The 23,047-nt window shown below is 33.3% G+C and overlaps 1 protein-coding gene across 1 annotated transcript in view; it reads right to left on the bottom strand.

The window, feature by feature from the left end:
* Positions 1–23,047, bottom strand: part of Rh50 (Rhesus blood group-associated glycoprotein Rh50) — a 44,283-nt gene that overhangs the window by 5,607 nt on the left and 15,629 nt on the right. The window contains exons 3-7 of the mRNA XM_068773237.1: positions 10,544–10,735; positions 8,790–8,932; positions 5,203–5,359; positions 2,795–2,907; positions 504–695 (exon numbers count right to left, since the gene is read on the bottom strand). Of these exons, the coding sequence (XP_068629338.1) occupies positions 504–695; positions 2,795–2,907; positions 5,203–5,359; positions 8,790–8,932; positions 10,544–10,735 (797 nt within the window). The remainder of the gene's footprint in view (positions 1–503; positions 696–2,794; positions 2,908–5,202; positions 5,360–8,789; positions 8,933–10,543; positions 10,736–23,047) is intronic.

The following is a 23,047-nucleotide window of genomic DNA, read 5'->3' as shown; positions in this document are numbered from 1 at the left end:
AGGAAACTCTTATATCGATATCCACTACATCAGCAAATTTTTTTCATTATATCAGCGATTGTTGGAAATTCAGTTCCAGTTCCGATCCAGAATTCAGTCAAGGGCTCTTTTTGAAATTGCAGTTTTAAGTTTGAGTCACTCGAACTTAACAAACGCACTAACAATGTATAGCCACAGTATAATAATAGCGATCATCGATCGTTTACTGCTGTCAGTGGAGATAGTTCAAAACCTTCAACAAATGCGCGTGTCTAGAAGCTGCAAGTCCACTGTATTACGTCAACTCTAGTGATGTTATAAAATGGTATATATAAATATTTGACATTAAAATCTTTCGACCCCAGAATTTTGCTACGCGACCCCATTTGGGGTTGCGACCCATAGTTTAACAAGCCTTGGTCTATTGAACTGCAAATATTTGACATTAAATCGTCTCTGAAAGCAACATTTTTTCTAATTATTTTTGTTCCTTAACAAATTATTATAGTAATAAACATGCTTACCGTTAAGAATGAAAAACCGATGACACTTAAAAAACCGGAAATAATGCCAATGCCGATAGCGCCACCGGAAGTGATCTGCATGTTGCATACAGAACCGATCGCAACTCCACCAGCTAGAGTGGAATTCTGTACGTGCACCATTTCCAATTTACCCTCGTTATGAACGCACGATGACACAAAAAATGTTGTCACCTGAAAAAAAAATACAGGCTGTAAAAAGGCAACACCATATTTACAGATTTTGTAAGACTAAATATTTCGATTCATTTAATCGCAGAATTCTGTGAAATGTTAAGATTATGAAAAATCTCCGGTCAATATTTTGCAGTGTGGGACACACTGCAAATATCTCTATAAATATCAAGTAAGCCAAACTAATCTAAATTGGCTAGCGGTCACAATAAAGATATAACCTAATAAGTATATTTCCGTTGCTTAACCCTTAAATGCATGACTTATTTATACTTAAAAAAAATATATATCTTGCAGATAAGTACGCTACAATGCAGGGAAAAATAGAATATATACTCGTATAGATAAAACATTTTTATACTTATTTATTAAAAAAACTTATGTTGCAGATATACAACACTATGCATTTACTTTCACGTATAGTTGTCATTTCACGTTGAAGTGGTATGTTGCAGTTTTTCATTATTATGCATTTAAAGGTTAAAGCATCATTAGATAAAGCACCGTTGCTTGAAGCGTCATCAAGTTGCAGGAGCAACATTACGTCATCTTCATCGATGCATCGAAAAGAGGAATTCCACCGAAATATAATTCTTAATTTACATCGATATTTCAGGAGCACAATATTACGTCACGTAAGCGGGCGCATCGAATAAGGGAATCCCACAGAAATATTTTTTTTCATACAAATCGGTGTAAATACGGGCAAAGCTCGAATATGCACAGTTCTACTTGAGACTTCGTGTTGTCATTATCTCCTCGACCTACCGGCCCTAGGAATAATCCCGCCAAATTAAGTTGATTTTAAATAAATTCACTTAAGATATGCCTTAACCACAGAGTACAGAAAAATTCATAGTGTTATATAAGCTGAATATAAAAAGCAAACAAATTTAAGAATTTTGGAGGTATCTAACATTTCTGCTAAATGGTGGAAATTATCCATACAGTTAATCAAAAAATAACTGTACAACCCGAAGATATCCTTGTATGTACCTATTTCAGATTTCTGTACAAATTTAAGTCAGAAAGGTTAAAAATTCCTGATAAATGTCTAAAATTATATAAGGTTTAGTCTGGAGAACTCCTCTCCGACTCGTCTTGGACAAAAACAAATTTAATACATATCTGATAACTTCCATTAAAGGGAGAGTATAGGAAGAAGAGACAGTATTCCTCTTTTATCTATGTCTTCTATTTTTAGATATAAAACAATGGTACTTCTCCAATAATTTGCAATACAATAACTATCTTTCAAACGGAAACAATAATGTTGGCACAGTACCCCTAAGACGTAAACGGACAGTACAATGGTCCAACTAGAAATTCAATTAGTAATTTACAACTAGTAGACAAATTTATTACGTTATGTATGTTCCGTAGTGTAAAATATAGTTTGTCGGTCAATTACAAATGTAAACTTGGAGAATTATTACATTTTTTAAAATTCGAACTGTATATGAGAGAAAATATTTTTTAATGACAATTATAAGTGTGGTACGTTTTAGATACTTTTATTTAAGAACAATTTAAAAACAAAAAGTCTATTTATTTATCGCTGCACCGCTTGACTAATAAAGAATGCCTTCGGCATTGAGCCTCGCTCTTATAAAGAAAACGTGTAAAAAGTATTTTAAATAAAAATAAATAAACAATTTAGCAAACGCTTGCAATAAGCTGGTAAATATCACCTTGTAGCTAAAGTCATTAACTTTGCAATAATAGTTTTTATCCAAAAATTAGCATACTTAGTGCATAAAAACAATTATTGTTGGTAATAATTAATATAGAAAAGTTAATTTAAGCTCTGTAACGATGGAAATGTATTATTATTATATAAATATAAGTACAAACGACACATTCAATGCAGTAACATCATTCTTGACTTTAGGGAATTGTCCTTCAATCTACGTCTCAGCTGCACAACGGACCCATGGTCACTTTCAACCACGCCTATCAATTTGCGGAGATTCTCCGGGTTTAAACCAATACTCAAGAGGCTATTAATATCTCGTATATTTGAAACAAAGCCTTCTCCACATAACGTTATAGCTACACAAAATAAATAAATAAAAAGTTAAGTTTATTTTCACACTTACTGTTGCCGCAGCCAAAGAAAGGTACGTATTGATAAGAGCTCGTTGATATTCCGAATTTGAATGCGTGAGCCCAGAGTTAAACGATGGCCAATAAATCCAGAGGAAAATAGAACCTGTGTATATAGAAAAAAAAAAACATTTTATCTGATGATCTGTATATTGCTAGACGTGCAGTGATTTAAATAAATCGAAACTTCTCTTTTATTTCATCTTCATCATCAACACTATAATGAACTAAGCCTCCTGCTAGTCAAGGACATCCACTTCTAGACTTGAAACTCCCTATTACATTTCTAATTTCAGATAAATACAGTACCGCATCAAGCATCTTTCGACAGCCTTAACAACGTCGCCAGTTAAGATTTTAGACGTTCTACGCTGCCCTTATCAGTTCAAGGTTTCCGATTCACAGCCTTAAAAGACACTGGCGGACATCGGTTCTGCGCCTTATATAGCCTGCTAACTGCTACTTTAACTTGCCAATCCGCCATTATGTTACTTTCGTACATCTACTACTAAGTGGCCTTAGATTTCCAACAGAACCAATTGCATAGACCATTAGCATTGAGACTTCCTTAGCAGGACTGTCTGTCTACTTTGTGAGTGGACGTACCACGGTATGCTTGCCGATCAGTTATCTTCACTTCGAGATATCAAGGCCTCAGCGGCAAACTACGCGCTATGTGGCCTGCACATTGCAGCTTCAACTTTCCAATCCACTGAACTATCTGCGGATTTCCTTATACTTGATTTGACAAGATCTTTCAGAGCTTTTTGAGCTACTTCTAGCTTGCAGATTAAACTAGCTTGTTGAGCTACTGCTAGCTTGTCGGAAATAACGTTTCAATGCTATAAGTAATCACTGTTAACGCACTTTGGTTAAGGACTTTCATCTTAACACAAGGATATTGTATCTAATAGAGTCAGGCGTTACCTCGCAAGTCTATCCTAACTAAGAAAGGGACCAACATTTAGCTACTTCCGCAATGCAGCAGTAGTCGTGCAATGAAATGCACCCGCTCGCCAGCGCGCTGATAAATGCGCGTACCGTAAACAATTCGGAAAACAACTACCACCCTTAATCTACTCTGCATTGTTTCATCCCTCCACGGGGCATCCTCAGGATGTGTTAGATCGGACGGCCGCACGTGCATTTATCAGCGGGCTGGCGGGCGGTACGTTGCATTGCACGACTACTGCTGCATAACGGAAGTAGTTATAAATTATTCCCTTTATAAATAAGGATACTGGACGAGAAGATGTTTCCTGGTTTATCGAACTCAAGTAGTAAACCCACCTGAGTTGGGAAAACTAGATTCTGGATTATCCAGTTTAAAACTACTCTTCAGCGAGTCATTATTTTTCCCTTCATATCATCTGTGAATATACCAGGTGAAGGTTTTATCAAAGCCGTGTGAACATTGACGTCTTAAATTGAACACAGAACGTGCATACGTGCGACGAGTTCGTTCCTGAAGCTACTTTGACATATTGATTAATGGTGTACATACCTAAACCTTTGTCGATAAATCAAATAATGATACTATTAAATTTACATTATTTGAAAGCAACGGTTGTAAATATGATTCATGTTTTGGAGGAACTACGACCTCAGTATTTCCGCACTTTTACAATCATAATTTAAATTTAGCACAAAAACATGATCGGTTTAGCAATGTAGATATGTTATTATTTTCATTTTCAGCTGATGGACGCCCGCTGCAAGGAATAAGCCTCCCTCAAAGATCGCCACGATTTTAAGTCCTGCGCTGCTCGCATCCAGGGAGATCCTGCGATGTTAACTATGTCATTGGTCCACCTAGTGCCTATCCATGCCACGTCTACCGGATCGTTGTCGCTACTCGAGAATATTTCAACCTCCAGCGGCCACCGATCGTACGACCGATGTGCCACTTCCACTGCCACTTCGGATACACTTCGGACTCGGTGAATGGCACTGGATGGTGTAACTGATTAATTACTCCTGAGCATGCCTCGTGGTGAAACACGTGTTGAGTGAATTAACGGTGGTAGTTGTGTTTCGCATTGTTTGCCGCATGCGCATTTATCAACGAGCTGACGGGTGGTGCACTTCATTGCACGACTACTGCTGCATAGCGGAAGTAACTATATATTAGTCCCTTTCTTACTTAGTATGGACTTCCGCCAAGATGAAGCAAGAATGACTGAATCTATTAGATACTTCGGATATTTTAAGATCGTTTAATAGATAGATATATTTAGGTTTTTAAGTTCGCCCGTAGATACATAATAATAATTAAAAAAATATTTCTCTTTGACATACCTTTACACGGCATTGCCTTGGAAATAATAACTGGATGTTTAGCAGGTGTCTAAAGAATAATTTTGACTTTTTAATAAAAGTTTTTATATAAAACGTCACGCACCTAACATTGCCGTCATATCAGTACTGTAGGTGGAAGTATCAATCTTCTCTGCTCCAGCAGCAGCAGCTTTTTTTTTACTTCCTAAAGCCCAGCTCACGCCGAGTCCAAAATATGCGCCAAACGCATGAATCGCTATTGAACCACCAACGTCAGAAGCCTGTAAGGTGGTAAATATGTTTATATTTACATTTATTTACACAAACATACATAAATGATTAATGTATTGAATTTTGCATGTTTTATTTAAACAAGATTTGTTAAATCAACATATCATTGAAATTAACAATCAATTAAAATTTAATATTTCTGACCTTCATTCACTGTACACTCTAGAAAATATAAATAATTTCATAATAATAAACAAAAAAGTACAATGGGTGGTCTTATCATACGAGTAAATTACTTGCAGACAACCATAGTATGGAAACAGTAGAAGTATAAATAATAATGGGTAGTTAACGTGTTCAAAATATACATACATACAAATATACATACGTATGTATAAAGCATATGTACTTATAATAAATAAGGTATAACACATATTACGGTATAATACATTTTATTAATATAATACAATAATAAATAAGGACGTTAAACTGACTTGGATCACTTTTGCCTCAAAGCATAAAGAAACAGAGAAAAAAAAACTGATAAATAATCATAGGTCTAGTAAATATTTCTTAGCCATTTTCTTCAAAATAAGCAGTAGCTCAGCATATCTTATATTCAGCGGTAAATCATTCCACCAACGAACGGCTTGTGATTTATTTAATAATGAGCGCTAAATATAGGACACAAAAAAGGTTGAGATAAAACAAATTATTAATCGAATAACTATGAATCTAAACAACAGATTAGATTTAGTAGACTTACGAGGTACACAAGTATTATTAATTTTAAATAAACAATATAGTACAGACGACCTTTTTAAGATCATTGGAAGACGCTGATATAGACCGCTTCCAGCCGATCCTATTGAAGGAAGCCTATATCCAACTGTGAACATCCTATGATTGAAATGATGATAACGGAACTATTTAAATTCAAGGCCTTAAGGATTCCTATTGATGTCGGAGGGGTATATACAATAATGAAAACGCTTGACAGGCGATTTGACGATTGCAATGTCGTATATATACACAGAAGACGTTGCTGTCACGTTCTAGAAACTTCTCTGTGAGCAGTTGCAATACTATATGATTAATGAATGAAGTGTGAATATAAACCAATCCAAGACCTATGATCGCAAGTTTCAGTCCTCTACCACTGAGCTACTGTTCAATGTATTTATTTTACTTTTGAAAACGCTTTTACTTACTATTTTATACATAAGTTATTATTTCTTAAATCATGGAATTTTCGTTACCACTACTCATTTTTGTGACTAAAAGTACTAATAAAACTATTTCATGTAACATCAATATATAGAAAACTCACAAAACTAAGGGTAACAAATTGTATGACCTAATCAACGAAATACCTAGGAGTAAATTCATAATTTATTTGCAGGGAAGGTAAGAGCGAGAGGTACAAAGGCGAAAAATAAAACCGGACAAGTAATTAGGCCTTTCATCCAAGTAAACGTTTCGTTTGAAAAAGACTTTTAAAGCAGTATAAGAAACGTTTTAACTTTGGTTAGACAGGTAGATGAGTCTAGTCGGGAAAGGCCAATCTAAAGTATCCAAAGTATAAATCAATCGATACTCGCAATATTTACAATCTATCAAGTAAAGTTAGCGGAGTTGGGGAACACTCTCGAGTTTAATCTTTGCTCTTCCTTACAGTATCCTAAAACACGGAGCTTGTTCGAGTATATAAATTAATTTTGAATTACCTTCAAAACGCTAGACCGATAAGGGTAAGCCTTTCAAAGTTTGTTACTCGGGAAACTTTGAACAGTTTTTTAAATCCTTGACCGGTTTTCGTAAATTACTGGCAACCCAGTCAAAATTTATGATTTTAAACCAACACCATCACCACCATCATCAACATCACCACCATCATAATCATCGTCGTCATCCACGTCGTCATCGTCGTCGTCATCGTCGTCGTTATCGTTGTCGTCATCGTCGTCGTCATCATCGTCGTTATCGTCATCGTCATCGTCGTCATCATCGTTGTCATTGTAATCATCATCGTCATCATCATCGACATCATCATCGTCATCATCATCATCATCGTCGTCGTCGTCGTCATCATCATCATCATCATCGTCATCATCATCGTCATCATCATCGTCATCATTTCCATCACAGGGCATACGCCTCACTCTGTAGATATCCAAAGGGATCGGTTCGAAGCGACCTTCATTTAGCATCTTACAATGACCCTCCGAGTTCGACGTTATACGCTGCATTTGTCGATTCGTGGTCATAAGTGACTATTTTTTTTTAATTTACTTAATATTACAATAAAATATCAATCAACTTTTTATTGTACTTTTAGTTACTTTTTATTGTATTATAAAAATAGTTAATATAAATTTAAGATAAAAATCCCTAACAATTCAGGTCGGTCGGTTGTGAAATACTTTACCGATAAATATAAAACGTGAGTAGTCGCTATCAATTAAAAAAAAAAAAAAACAGTTAAGATTTGTTTACTTGACAATTATCAACTTATTAAGTAATCTGTTTTATTTTCTTCGTTTCCTTTAATCTCTCTCAAGTAATCACAGTTAATTCGATTATTGATTTCTTATGGTTTATAATGTATTAATCACTACTACATATATAAAAATGTATGTATATATGTGTGTATGAACGCGCCATCTTCTAATTCCAAACTATGGATGTCTGGAAGAAATTGTCTAGAGCAATAAAACCGCTCGTTGTACTTTTTTCTTTGTAATTTTGTTACTATATATTTTCTGGCATGTAAAATAAAGAGTGTTAAATAAAAATGATAATAAAATAAGTAAATTAACAAAAATATATTTATCAAAATATAAATAAAATATGTTATTAGTTATATATAAATAGGTGTGTGGTTGCGAGTATTCGTATGCGTGAGTTTGTGTTCAGATATATTTTACGTATTTATAAATTATTTTATAGAAGGTGCTCACGGTTTTTAAATTCTTCCTACATAAATGAATATTAAATATGAAATATAATGAATCTATAGTTATAAGCTTGGTTGTCTAAAGGATTGCGATCATTGGTAGCGGATTCGAATTTGGAAGACTCTTTCAATTCAAGTCAGAATCGGTTAAAATTTGCAAAAAATTTCGCGTTCATTTACATTTGCTCCATCAATTACAATCTCTCATCTCACGCATATTATTGTTTTAAATATTACACAAGAGACAAAAATATTTTGTAATTTTAATTATTAACATAAAAAAAATTGTAAAATTGGCATTTTAAAAGAGTAGCTATCGAGTTTCTTGGCAGATTCTTCTCAAAAGAATCAACATTTTGAATTCGGCCCACTAATAATACAATGTATAAATAAATTTTAGATATATATCATGTCAAGAAGGCCTAGCAAAATCTGTTTCGAAAAAAAAATAGTATTTTTTTGTATCGCATCCCATAATCAAACACTCACCCCTTCCTGTTACCCTCGGCGTAACCTTTACTTACTTGAAAGTGTGATGAAATAAGCCATATGTTCAAGCAAGCAATCGCGATCTCTATTATAGCTATAAACAATAGCTGAGTTATTGACGTTGTACCGAGTAGTGCACCAAAACTAATAAGTACGGTGGCCGACATTATATCCGCTTCTGAAAATAAAAAAAGCCTTTTTTTAAAACTTCAGTAAGTTCAAGGTTTAAATTATCTAAAACTAACCACGATTTCTTTACCCTTTTAGAGCTGGCGTACACAAATGTACATATAAAATGTAAGTATATGTTTCGGTATTTATTTCGCTACAAGTTCAATTGAGAACGCTTGTGTTCAAAGAAGATGTTATAAACTACAAAAATTGATACTACTAAAGCGATCTCTTAGCATTCTTTGTAATTTTTTCGACATTTTGACCAATCGCTGAACGAAATTGGAGTTGTGTAGGTAAGCACGTCATTTTGATTTATAAAAAGAAGATAATAGTTAAATATACGTACTGCAAACATTTGAATTGATGTTTTATATTCATAAGGTTATAAGTAACATATAATTTGAGTATACGGCTTTGCAATAGTCATTACATTTAGAGCCTTACAGCCAAGCTTAAAATCACTCAAGTCATAGAGCTGTACAAGAGATTTCTCTACAAGATCGAATCTGATATTAAATAATCCGTATTCTAACGAAAGTAACCAATATAGTCCATTGAATTAGCAAGTAGAAATGTCTGTGGGCAGGGATTAGAACAAATAGCCGCTGATGTTTTTGATTCTGTAGTAGAATAGATACACCCCTTACAAGGTAAACCTACTCAAGGTTTTTTTTTTTAAATATACTAGATGCAGAATCGATTAGCAATCTATAGGGAAGTCCGATATCCAACAGTGGACATCCTGCTGAACTGATAATGATCATACATGATTTTTGAAAAGTTTGCTTTTTATATCTCCCGTCCGACAAGCGCATACCTTCTGTAGTAAGTAGCACTTGCGCACACACAGCCTTTGAAAAGTATCTGTAATATTAATTTTGACTTTTTTACTAACAAATTAATTTGGAATTTATTTTCTATTAAAATAACTGGTCCTGTTAGAATTCTTTTGGAAGGCCATTGCCTGCATTTGTCGGTTCGTGGTTTTCACTCCAGAACTTTAAGGTTTCAGCGGCCATCCGCTCTACACGCTATATGGCATATCTATTACCACTGGCTATTCAGTGAAGTAATTTTATTACTAAATACAAAAACCGATACTATATTAGTATTCTTTCTATACTGTCACATATGTACATCCTACCAACTTGATCTAACACATAACATCTATCTACAACATCTTGATTTACAACAATCCCTTATGAGAAAAATCATGTATATTTATCTCATCTGATACAAAAGTATATAGCACTAATCAAAATAAATACTTTAATCTGTGATAAATGTAGTTTGAGAATAGTATAGAAAAATTAAATCATAAAGGAATGTAAATTTGAGAATAAAGCAAATTAGAAAGAAAAGAAAAACATAACCAAATGTAAACCTGTAGAGTATTGTCGGGAAGTTGATGAAAGTGAGGCGATGAATAAAAGGATTAGGAAGAAATGAAATGAGTGAAATAATTTGTGAAGAATGAAAGACGAGAACGCAAACAATGTGATGAAAAAGAAATTATCCGTGTGTTTCCAAACATGGGAAGTATGCGAGGATCCCACAAAATATTTATTTATATGAATGTATAGTTGATTACATTCATATAATCAAAATGACTTACCTAGTAAAGTCTTCTTCGTTACGTAAATAATATGATTTTCCATGTGATAAAACGACTGGCACAGCAGGGCCCATTGCACAACCAACGACGCAAGGAACCAATTGAAACCAAGCGCACTGTAACAGTACTTCTTCAGAAAAGTCATCAAAAAACCAAAACCAATAAATATCATTACGTGCACGTCTTCGAAACCTGTCGAATAAAAAAAAGTTTTAGTATCACAAATAAAAAAAAATATGTTTAATAGAGAGACATGAAAGGTAGTTGAGAGGTGCTTAAGCATATTGTATGTATACGTTTTATTTGCCGTTAAAATTGAGTTTTTTCACCGTATATCAAGATTATTGGTCATGTATGGATCACTATGGAAGCTTGTTGACGTCGTAAATCGTTGTGAAATTTATAAACACCGGAGCCTGCGTTTTGAATAACCAAACACCTCGTCTTGATGCCGCCAATATTATAGTCGGTAAAGATAACGAAAGATGTCTTGGTGATGTAGAAAAATGGTAAGTTCCCTGGATCACTTCGAACCAAAAGACAGGTGTTTGTTCAACCGTAGCGCGAGTTACCCTTAATTTAAAAAAAATACTTTCATAGATACTATAAATCGTGTTTATGAACAACATAATTATTTTAAGTATTTTCACATATTATAGGGAATAATAAATGTAAGTTACTGTGTAATGCATTTAATTAAAAATCTGAATAAAAATTCTGTTTTGATATCTCAAACAGAAACTGATAAAAAAAATTCTAAAATCTTCCTGGGTATATACTTAGTCTGGCCATAAATACTGTTACTATTCAAAAAAAGAAAATATTACGTTTGAATTTGGAATCTGTCATTTTTATATGATTGCTTGATGTGTTTTCTTATTTTCGCGCCATTATATTGTTAAATATTTTGTTATATTAAAATGGAGTGGGGTGATAAAGAGAACCGAATCGCTGTGATTGCCTTACATAAAGTAGGTATGGAGAAAAGTGCAATTTTTAAAACCCTCCACCCGCTTGGTATTAGTCAAATGTTTGTTTACCGGGCTATTGATAGGTACAATGATACCTCCTCTGTTTGTGACAGAAAAAGATCTGGCCGTCCACGTACCGTTCGTGTGAAAAAGGTGATTAAAGCAGTTAGGGAAAGAATTCGAAGAAATCCTGTCCGTAAGCAAAAGATTTTATCTCGGGAGATGAAGATAGCTCCTAGAACCATGTCGCGTATATTAAAAGATGACTTAGGACTTGCAGCCTATAAGAGACGTACTGGTCACTTCTTAACTGATAATTTAAAGAAGAATAGGGTGGTAAAATCCAAACAACTACTTAAGCGGTACGCAAAGGGAGGTCACAAAAAAATTTTGTTTACGGATGAGAAAATTTTTACAATTGAGCAGTATTTTAATAAACAAAATGACCGTATTTATGCTGGAAGCTCTAAAGAAGCTTCGCAATTAGTAAACAGAGTACAACGTGGGCATTATCCCACTTCAGTGATGGTTTGGTGGGGTGTTAGCTATGAAGGGGTGACTGAGCCATATTTTTGTGAAAAAGGTATTAAAACGTCGGCACAAGTTTATCAAAATACCATTCTTGAGACGGTAGTTAAGCCTTTAACTAACACCATGTTCAATAACAAAGAATGGTGCTTTCAACAAGACTCGGCACCGGGTCATAGAGCTCGATCCACCCAATCTTGGTTGAAAACTAACGTTCCGGACTTTATCAGCACTGAAAACTGGCCGTCGTCAAGTCCTGACCTAAATCCATTGGATTATGATTTATGGTCAGTTTTAGAGAGTAAGGCTTGCTCTAAACGCCATGATAATTTGGAGTCCCTAAAACGATCCATTCGGTTGGCAGTGAAGAATTTTCCTCTAGAAAGAGTTCGTGCTGCTATTGATAACTGGCCTCAACGTTTAAAAGACTGTATTGCAGCCAATGGAGACCACTTCGAATAAACATTGTATATTTTTAATAGTTATATATTGATGTATTAAACTAACTCACTATGAAAGGAATAAATGTTACGTATAAAAAAAAAATCGTGCTTTTCTTTATAACAATATTTATGGCAAGACTAAGTATATATGCCTAGTAAATTATTAAATTTTCAACGCGATTGTATGCATGGTTTTTGAATCTATCGATTTCAAACAGACATACATTCATTTTTACAAATGTTGATGTCAGAATGTTTATATATAAATATCTTTTACAGTTATTTTTCAACTTTATATAACGAATGCATTTGTAAATTCTTCAAATGCGGACGATGCCATTTGCTACGTCGATCATTCTGCAAAAACCTAAGGACTTGAATCATTTGCCTGCATATATATTTGCGTTCGATTTCAACGTGGTCTTTTAAAGAAGACTCAATAAAATCATAAAACAAGATGTGCCTCTGAGATGACATTTACAATTGAAATAATACTTTAGTAATACTTAAAAATTGTGGCCAATAAGCGTAGCATTTAAAGTTACAAAAAATTTCGAGTACATGAGCGCGGGACGGCATATTTGCATTATTTGAAAATTTATTATTGTAGAATGAGAGATTCATATTTGGTGAACACCTGATTAGTTAAAAATAATTACGGAGAGTTAACAAGAATGAGGGAGAGGAAGTTCTCACTCGAACTGACGGAGCGTTAGAATCTATGAACAGGTTGTTACACTATTTTAGAACAAAAAATAATTCTATGAAACTTGAAACATGTTAAGTTCACTGTTGGTAATATCTACCAAAAATTATATTAGTGGTCTAAGACTTTTTCGGACACTGCTAATTTAATATCGGCTATTTACGTAATAAAAATATCTTCAAGAAGACTTCCTTCTTCTTTTCAGACGATAGACGCCCACTGATATGCATAGGCCTCTTCCACATCGCCACAATGACCCCTCTTGTGCTGCTCGCATCCAGAGACTTCTTGGCACTTTAACAGTGTCGCTGGTTTACCCAGTAAGCTACCTGCCCATACCGCGATCTCGTGGTCACCACCCGACACACGACCATCGATCACGCTGCAGTTCAGACGAGAAATTCTTCGGGCTACATCGGTGATATTACTTCTTCTGCGGATTTTCTCATTTATAATTCAATCTCGCAGCGAAACTCTGACTTTAAACCGTAAAAAAATATTTGTGATTTATTTACGGACCATAAAATAGAATTGTTGATGTATTTGACAACTTGTCATCAAATATAATTCATAGCTTAAACAATAACACGTCAGCAAGCAAGTGGTTAATATGACATGTCCCACAAGCCTAATATCGTCCTAATTGACGCACAACGACACATCTCAATCTTTCATAGATTGCTCCAAAACTAATACAAAGACTTTCGTGATTAATACGATTTCACGTGGATCGACCTGATCCCATCCATTCGATCATTCATTTCATCCCCTTTAATAACATCTGGCACGATGAAATTACCCCGTACACGGAGCAGGAAAGATATATCCCCGGTAATAAGGGACGATTGTTCTGACTAAGCCGAGCTTTGAGTCGACGGATCGGCAACAATAGGAATCGCGAAAGTAATTAGTATTTATATAACATACATACAGCTGCTACGATAATGCAAAAGTGTATGGGAGGAATCTTTCTTATATTAAAATATGATTTAACTTACTTTATTATTAGGTTTACTAAACTAGTCGAATACGAAATTCTAAACTCAAAATAACTTTAACTAGGCATTTATAAGCGCTATTGAATCGTCAATTATAACTAGTAAGCTAATATGTTGAGAAGATTCATTTTAAACTCAACAGTTGCTCTTTTAAATGAAATGTAACTAACTAACTGTAAAAGAATCAAAAACTTATTTAATTTTTTTCAATGCTTCAAAACATTTATTTAATTTATTTATATATATTTAAAACTAAAGTACGGAAGGTTTAGGAAATCTTGTGGAACCAGACCCTTGAAGGATTTGTTACTTTTAAATGAATTCTAGGCGTTACGAGTTTATTTTCCATTTCTCGCATTTACGACAATATTTTTCACACAGCTATAACATTTTATTAAAAAAAATATCGTAAATCAACCATTAGAACACCAATTTCTTTAAAAACGTCTCTCAGGGAATCTTAAGTTTTTAAGTTGTAAATAGCCTGCACAGGTCTACTGTAAAATAAATATAGATTTAATATCCGTGGCACTGCCTCATAATAAAATAACATAAAGAAGGTGCTCTGCGGAACTAAAACATATACTATAAATATAGTATATATTAGCTACATGAATAGAGCTAAATCAGAACTAAGGTACACTATAATTAACCATGAAACATTATGCATAGAAGTAATTGTACCTAGCTACTCAATTTGAAGTATTTTAACATTAATTTATATTTATATTAATGTTTATTTCTTCAATATTGTTATAAAATTTACACAAGCGCAATATCGACGAAATGTGACCATAATTAATTTGCCATGCTGGCAAGTCACCTTGTTATTTTGTCGACGGCTATATTGTTTTTCATGTTTATAATCACATCAGTAGTGTTTGTCAAGGGTTTTTTTTATTTTGGTTCGTCTTATGCCAATATTTTTTTTCTGGATTTTGACACTGCAATTTTGCAGACTATTTAAATTTTTTGCGTAATGCACGCTGTGTCTTTGTTACTTGTGCAGAACTTAGACAAATGACAAAAAAGAAAGTGAAATAAAATATACATAGCATTATATTTTAATTTTCCTTTTCGATTTAATTTATATTTTTTATTAAATTTCCAAATTTTCTATGGAAATTTCTTGAAATAAAAAAAAAGTCAAGTTTCGTAAAAAATAATGATTTAAAAGACGATTGACAAAGAAATAAAATCACCATACTTAATGGACTTACACCATTAGCGTACTATCATTAAGCGTGTTGCTTTGCAAGCATGTATGTATATTTTGTAATTTTATTGTGTATTTTTATGTATTTTGAGCAATATTTCTTTGGGCTTTTGTTACATCAACTTTTAGATTAATATAAAATATATTCCTAAATATAGTGCTATATACATAAACATTAATACAAAAATAATAATAATAAATATCATTGCTAAACGTGATATTTTTTATTTTATTTTATTCATTATACGATGAATGATACTTTTAATGCCGTCAACTTGATTTTACCTCCTATTTGGATAATAAATACCTCAGACCCGAGAATAACAGAGGTAAGAATATACATATCGTCTAGACGAGAGTAGACAATATGTATATTAGAAATAATTTAATTGTGTCATTTTTAATAAACATTGAAATAGTCTAGAGGTTACCAACACATTATTTACAAACTGTTTATCTTGTATAAAGTCATCCACAGTAGGTTGTGTAGTGCACTTAATATAAAAAAAAAATTTAACATTTTTAAATCTAGCAATAAAATAAAAGCTTATTGAATATCATAGACAATGTATTTTAGTTTGTTCACAGCATTATGTCCTATAGAGTGATGCTTTGGGGCAGAGGTGCGGATATTGAAAATATATTGGTTTTTCAACTCTTTTGCTATTCGAGCTATTTACGACTTTTGGCCGCGAATCTCTTTGAGAAATCGGTTTAAAAAGGTCAATATTTTTATAGTGGCCTCACAATATATTTACAACAATATTATAATATTTTTAACATTTACAAAAATTATAAAAAAAAATCGAAAAAATAAGTGACGTTCATAGTGTATTTTTAGGGCACAGTGAAAACTAGCCGTACTAAAGTTTTGACTACAAAAAGTCTTTAATTCATTTGAAATAAACGGAATCAGTTTTGTAATGAAATAACGGAATATATTATTGGCCTACCATAAAGAAAAATCAAACCGTATTTTAAATAAATTAACAGACAAAACTTATTATTCAATAAACGAATATTTAAACAATAAGAATCCTTTGTAATGATGTCGCCTGATTAATATGATTTCATTTAGGCTATATCTGATAGAGTGTATATATATAAATCTGTATTAAACTTTATTAAAATATATATTTTTTTGGAGTTTCTCCCTATAACCTCGCGAAGGAGAGTAGAGTTAAAAATAAAATAGATTAAAAATATAAATAGATAAAAAGACCTAAAAGTTCCTTTGTGGAATAAACGTATGTTATCTTTATCTTTTATCGGTGTCCTATTAAAAAAGGCTTTTACTAACAATTATGACGAGTTCTTGATACAAAAAGTAGCTTTTGCTTCTGATATTACGTTATGTACAATTATTGCGAAAATTAATTATGTTTTTGCGGACATACATACATTCGATACATAAACTTAAAACTTAAGTTTTGAAAATAATTAGTTTAATTGAATTACATTCCACAGGGTACATTTGTATTCAGCGTTTATTGTATTTTCATAATTTAAACGCTCTCAAAGCATTAAGCCTAACATACACAGGCCGATTACCTGGTATTTTGTAAATTTAAGTTAAAATATTAATGTATTATATTTTATAATAGTAATTAATATTTTTGCAAAAAAAAAAACATCTTGTTTTAAGTTCTCTACAGCGTGAGTTTCTTCTTGTCTTTGTTGCTTCTGCACTTTATTCTCTTTCTCTCTGCCATGTATCTCTTTCTTTCGACCTTGCTACTTCTTCGACGAAAAATGTAAACGAAGTATGCCATAATTCATTGGTAACATCTTTAAGAGCTTATTATACACTATTATATTTTTATAAATTATATTATTATTTTATAGTATATTTCATTTTTTATATTATTATTATTCATTATATTATTTATTATCTTTTTATATATATTATACATTATTATACTTATTATACAAGAGCTTATTATACGTTTTTAATCTGTATCGCGTACAGTAACGAAAAATTTCCCACAGCTGGGAATCACCTTGTATTGTCCATTCATTTTAATTTTATTAACTCCTATAATTTATTCTGAATACTTTGATAAATGAAATAAAGCACTGCATCTGATAATGTTCAGTTAACATTAATGGTTTTTACAGCTGCATTAAACTCGGGATTAAAAGTAAGGTATTTTAACTCGCTGTTATTCGAATTTGCGAACTGAAATACCTTATATATAATACTTGTATACGTACATATATGTTTGGTGCTACTGAGCGTTACAACTCTCAAAGGTTCAACAAACTCGGTGTAAGGAAGTTTTACCTCGCGAATTTTCGAATCTGAGTGCTGCAAAGCCTAGTAATCATTTTTGGTGATATGTAACCTTTAGAACTTTTACAGCTATATTCAACTTACTATGCGCATGGTAGATTTACGGGCCAAAACATTATATCCGTATAAATAAAATTTAACTGAAACCATTAATATTACCATGAATATATATAATATTATAATATAATTTAGTAAAATGCAGTAAATAAATAGTTATTATTATTGTATACAGATATTTTTATGTGATTATTTTAATTGTCACAAAAAAGAAAATTCGACCAGACACTAATGGCCTGGTGCAAAATTTCCTTGTCTAAATTACTGATTAAATTATATTGTTCTATCTATATATACAAGAGAGAGATCTACGTCCAGCTTTGGACGTCAGACCAGTAAGTATACGAGGTGTGTTCAAAAAGTATCGCGAATTTTGTGCATTTTCAAAAACTATTTATTTATTTGTGAATATCTATTTCGTTCCCTTCTAGGTAATCCCCCTGGGATATTATACTTGTGTCGACGTTTTTTACAATGTTCGAAACACTTCAAAAATCATTTTTTTGTATTTTGTTCAGCTCCTCTTCATGAGCCTCTTCAGTTTCGGGAACAAGAAAAAGTCACAGGGGGCCAGATCTGGGGAATACGGTGGCTGCGGTATCATTAGTGTGTTGTTTTTGGCCAAGAAATCGAAATTCGAATATACGTAACCCGCGAAAATTCAAAATTCGCGATGCTTTATGAACACACCTCGTATAAACCCTTGTACATCATTGTCACTGATTTTTTACTACCTTTTCTTTTATATTTAAAAACACTGTACTACACTTGGTTTTCATAAAATTAAGGCATTCTTATCCTTCTTCTTTTTCAGCAAATTGACGCCCACTGCAAGGTCTTGGTCTCTTCCAAAGATCGGTACGATGCCGGCCATCGTTCAGCTCTTATTGCGCTGACCTAGAGGGGGCCTACCCATGCCGCTCCATCGCCACTCTAGAACCTTTTAGCTCCAATAGCCACGCATCCAATGAGCGAAGCGCCCCGCCCAGTTCCACTACGAAACTCCGCGAAACTACCAACTTAGCTTTCTCCATTACTTTCTGGTTGACCACGATCCTTCATACAACGCCCATCGTAAGTAACCGCGTCTCGGATTCACATGTCATCAGCGGAAACACACATTTTACAAAGACCTTAGTCTACAAACATTGCGGTATTTTTGACGAGAAGACGTTTCGGAGCTTCCTCGCAATCTGAGTTGGATTCGGCGAGTGATATCTTTTTCAAAGTTGGACTTACTAATCTGGACAGTTTGTACGAGTATATATACTAGTCTACAACTTCGATCGTAGCACCTACGACAGCTACTTGAGTGTCACGACATAGATACTACATATCACTTTTGTCTTGTGTTTAACTTAATGCCATAACATAGAGACTATCGGGCATTGCACCTACGTTCTCCGTGATCTAAGCCATTACGACTATATTATTAGCATACTGAAGGTGAGTGGTGTACTCAGGTTTATGTTGATACTTGCTGCAGTTGGATACTACAAAGATGTATAGTTTTACATAGTACACAAGCCCGCTAATATATACTAGTTTGTACACCTTACCCTCTCCTTTAATTTGAGCCAATTAAACGTGATATTGAAGGGATCTTTCCACTAGATTTCACTGTATTCATTCTGTATACAGACCCTAATTAATAGCTTACGGTTTTCCACATAGCTCTCGCATAAGGCAAATGTACCAATTATTCCGGTCTCCCAATAATGAGGATTACTGAATTAGTATGCTCCAATTAATGGACATAATTTAAGTCCATTTAACTGTTAATAAATAGGAGCAACGGTTAGGTAAGGACCGAGTCGTCGGATACGGGTGCGATTGATCTACCAACAGTCTTTGTATTGCCAGAAGTTATTGACCTATAGCATTCTTATAGAACAAAAATAACGTAATACATTTAAGAACGATCACTGTATTTATCAATGACATGTGTAATAACTAATTTACTTATGTACTAGAAATGTCGCTATAAAACGGTAAAAAAAATTTGCGTGAACATTCAAACTAGCCGAGAAATAATAGTAATTTCATTTTGTTATTTGTTTCACGTAGGAAGCTTGTAGAAAATATTATAAAAATAGAAAAGACAAATGAAATCGGTAAAGTTTTCACAATTAATGTCGCGACCATAGGGATTCGTATACATGTATATTAATAGTTATATAATTAATAGCTACATAAATACTAATTTACGAATATTAGGGGGACCGGAAATTAATATAGCTTTCATATGGGAATTTTCATAATATATTGTTCATTATTTTGTCCAAACATACCATAAAATAAAGACATTTTTAAAAAGTTTTCATTTCTATTCAACAATATGTACACCTTCGTTATCAACAACCTTTTGTTATCTGGTATACAAATTTTCAACGCCGAAGCGGTAACAATTAATCGGTTTTTTCTGTAAAATATATCGACAGAAACGACATTACTCTCTAGTCACCCTAATATATGGCCTGCATAGCTTTATGGGAGTAATGTCATATAAGAATATCTTAGTAATTTCCAACATGCAAAAAAATAATTCTGACAAATTTTTACGAAGGGCTTTAAAAATATGTATATTTAATGTACTCCTTCTAAAGATGAAAATTCATAAAATCTATTACTTAGCGGACCTCGACTTCAAGAATATGATATTTCTATACAATTTCATGTCTCTTAACCTTCTTACTCCAGAGATATCGTAATGAGTTAGCACATATGTATACTCTATGTGTTAAGGAGACCGAAAAGTAAAGCCATTTCTGTCGACATCGAAACTTTGTATAGTAGATGGCAAAAGGTTGTTGATAACGAAGACGAATATATTGTTAATTAGAAATAGAAACTTGTTAACAATGTAGTCGTGTGAATCTACCTTAAGAAAGCAACATTACTTTCCAGTCCCCCTAATATATACAAATATTTATCTATTTTTTATGCGTCTACACACTTACATAACCTCAAATTATATAAAAGATCACGAATTTTTTAGAAAAACCGAGTAAAAATGAACGTATATTTTTTTATGGTATGTTTGTATAAAATAATGAACAATATATTATCAAAACTCCCATATGAAAGCCATCGCGTTGTAAAAGCGTAAGAAATACAGCCACTTACTAAGTGGTCCGTGTATTGTTTTTGTCGATAAGAGAAACTTCGTGTTGGTTGTTAAGAGAATTTTGCCGGAGCAAGGCGTCTAGTGTTTCAATTTCAAAGAGGTAATTAAAGCGGAATATTGATAACAGTTACTTGGCAGTCTTCTTTGATATTGCTATTAAATTAATATTTTTTTACGAGGAAAATTATACTTATTAAGCAGGTACAATTAATACATTTTTTTCTTTACCTTAATAGAGCAACTTTGAGCACAGTCTGCTCTGCTAAAAGTTAATAATATTATTTATTTTCACAGCATAATAACGATAAAGATTTTAGAAAATTTTATATTCTAACTTTAGGATTAATAAATACATTTAAAAAACTTTTAAGTTAAACGGTTTTTTAATACCCATATTGTGGTGGTTGTGGAAAAATATGTACCTAGTCCGCCATATTGGAACGGCGTCCATCTTGAATTTAAAATTTTGACATAAACATCGTGTTTTACTAGTGTAGCCCTTTCATTTGATACCCATATAGGGGAGGGGGGTTAAGGAAAAATATGTAATCCGCCATTTTGTATCGGCAGCCATCTTAGATTTATAATGTTATTGATTTTATTACATTGTATTGTCATCTAAATTAAAAGTTTGTACCAAATTTCAGATCAATCTGACAACGGGAAGGTGCTTAAATATCAATTTCTAATTTTGACCCAAATAAATAAACAAATAAATTCCGTACGGGTCGAACTAAATAACACCGTTTAAAAAAACTTAATACAATGCAATTCTATTTAAAATATATTTATACAAGTAGGCATTTATATGCACTTTTGAATCATTATTCGTACATTTATATTAACATTATAAGCAGTAAGCTACCATCCCCGCTCGAAGCGAGTAATATTGAGAAGAGCCCGGTAGAAACTCAACAGTTGCTCTTTTGAATGTACTCGTAATTTAAAAATTTTAAATTTGTACATTATAATATCAACCATATCAGCATGTCTAGAAACTAAATTCCCTACATTTCGTGCAAATAAACGCTCTTGAATTCATTAATATAGATTTATTTAATATTGACGTTTAAATTTTAGGTTTAGAAGAAAAGGAAGGTGTAAGATATGAAGATGAGATGCCATGAAGATCTGTCAACTTTACAATTGTTAAAAGAATTAAAACCCCTTTTCTGGTTAGTATTTCACGAATATTCAAAGCTTTATTGATGTGTTTCCGGTGATGACATACGGCTCAGACATAACTTACTTTTGGCCTCATTAAAAAGCTCAACCATTCAACAAGCCAGAGGATAACGTTCGGGATTTCTCAACCAAAGGAATAAGGAGCTTATTTCCTTATTCCTTTGGTTAAATGTACGAAAGGAACCGGTATTGTCCAGCACATTGGAATATGGAGATATTTTTCGTACGTGTTTTTCCTACTTGTAATAAAACTAAAGATCTCCATAAATGATATACAAGTTTTATTAGTCGAGCCGAACAATTAAATACAGAGAAATAGCAATCTAAAAGCATTAGAGTCGTGACGCGAGCCATGTGCGTTTAGCGCTGGAATGTTTGGCCGACTGGGGATGCGAGTGCGCGCAGAGCCGGACAGACTGCGCGTGAGCCGATTGCAGCGCAGGGCCGTACTCCACACAAGGCTGCACTCAGCAGTCCCCACAGCCAAGTTCCAGTGACAGTGGGTAGGTTCTAGAGCAGTGTTTCCCAATGTAGGGCCCACGCTCCACAGGAGGGCAATTTGATTGTTAACAGGGGGAAATTTTATTGTTATCAGGGGACAATTTAATTGTTAACAGGGGGCAATTTGATTGTTAACAGGGGCAAATTGATTTTTAACAGAGGGTAATTTGATTGTTAACAGGGGGCAATTTGATTGTTAACAGGGGGCAATTTGATTGTTAACAGAGGGAAATTTCATTGTTAACAGGGGGCAATTTTTTTATTAACAGGGGGCAGTTTGATTGTTAACAAAGGGAAATTTTATTGTCAACAGGGGCAATTTGATTATTAACAGGGGGCAGTTTGATTGTTAACATGGGGCAATTTGATTGTTAACAGGGGGCAATTCGAAAATGGACTTGACACTAGTTTAACCCTATCACTTTGATATTAACATGATGTAAGTTACAAAGGGAGGCGGAAGTATTTTATAAAGGCAT

This window comes from Battus philenor, unplaced genomic scaffold (assembly GCF_028537555.1).
Source record: "Battus philenor isolate CCGP_79_NKW_IND1 unplaced genomic scaffold, ilBatPhil1.0.hap1 SCAF_11, whole genome shotgun sequence".
Lineage (NCBI taxonomy): Eukaryota > Metazoa > Arthropoda > Insecta > Lepidoptera > Papilionidae > Battus > Battus philenor.
Note: the sequence above shows the minus strand (reverse complement) of the source record. Positions and strands in the feature narration are given on the sequence as shown.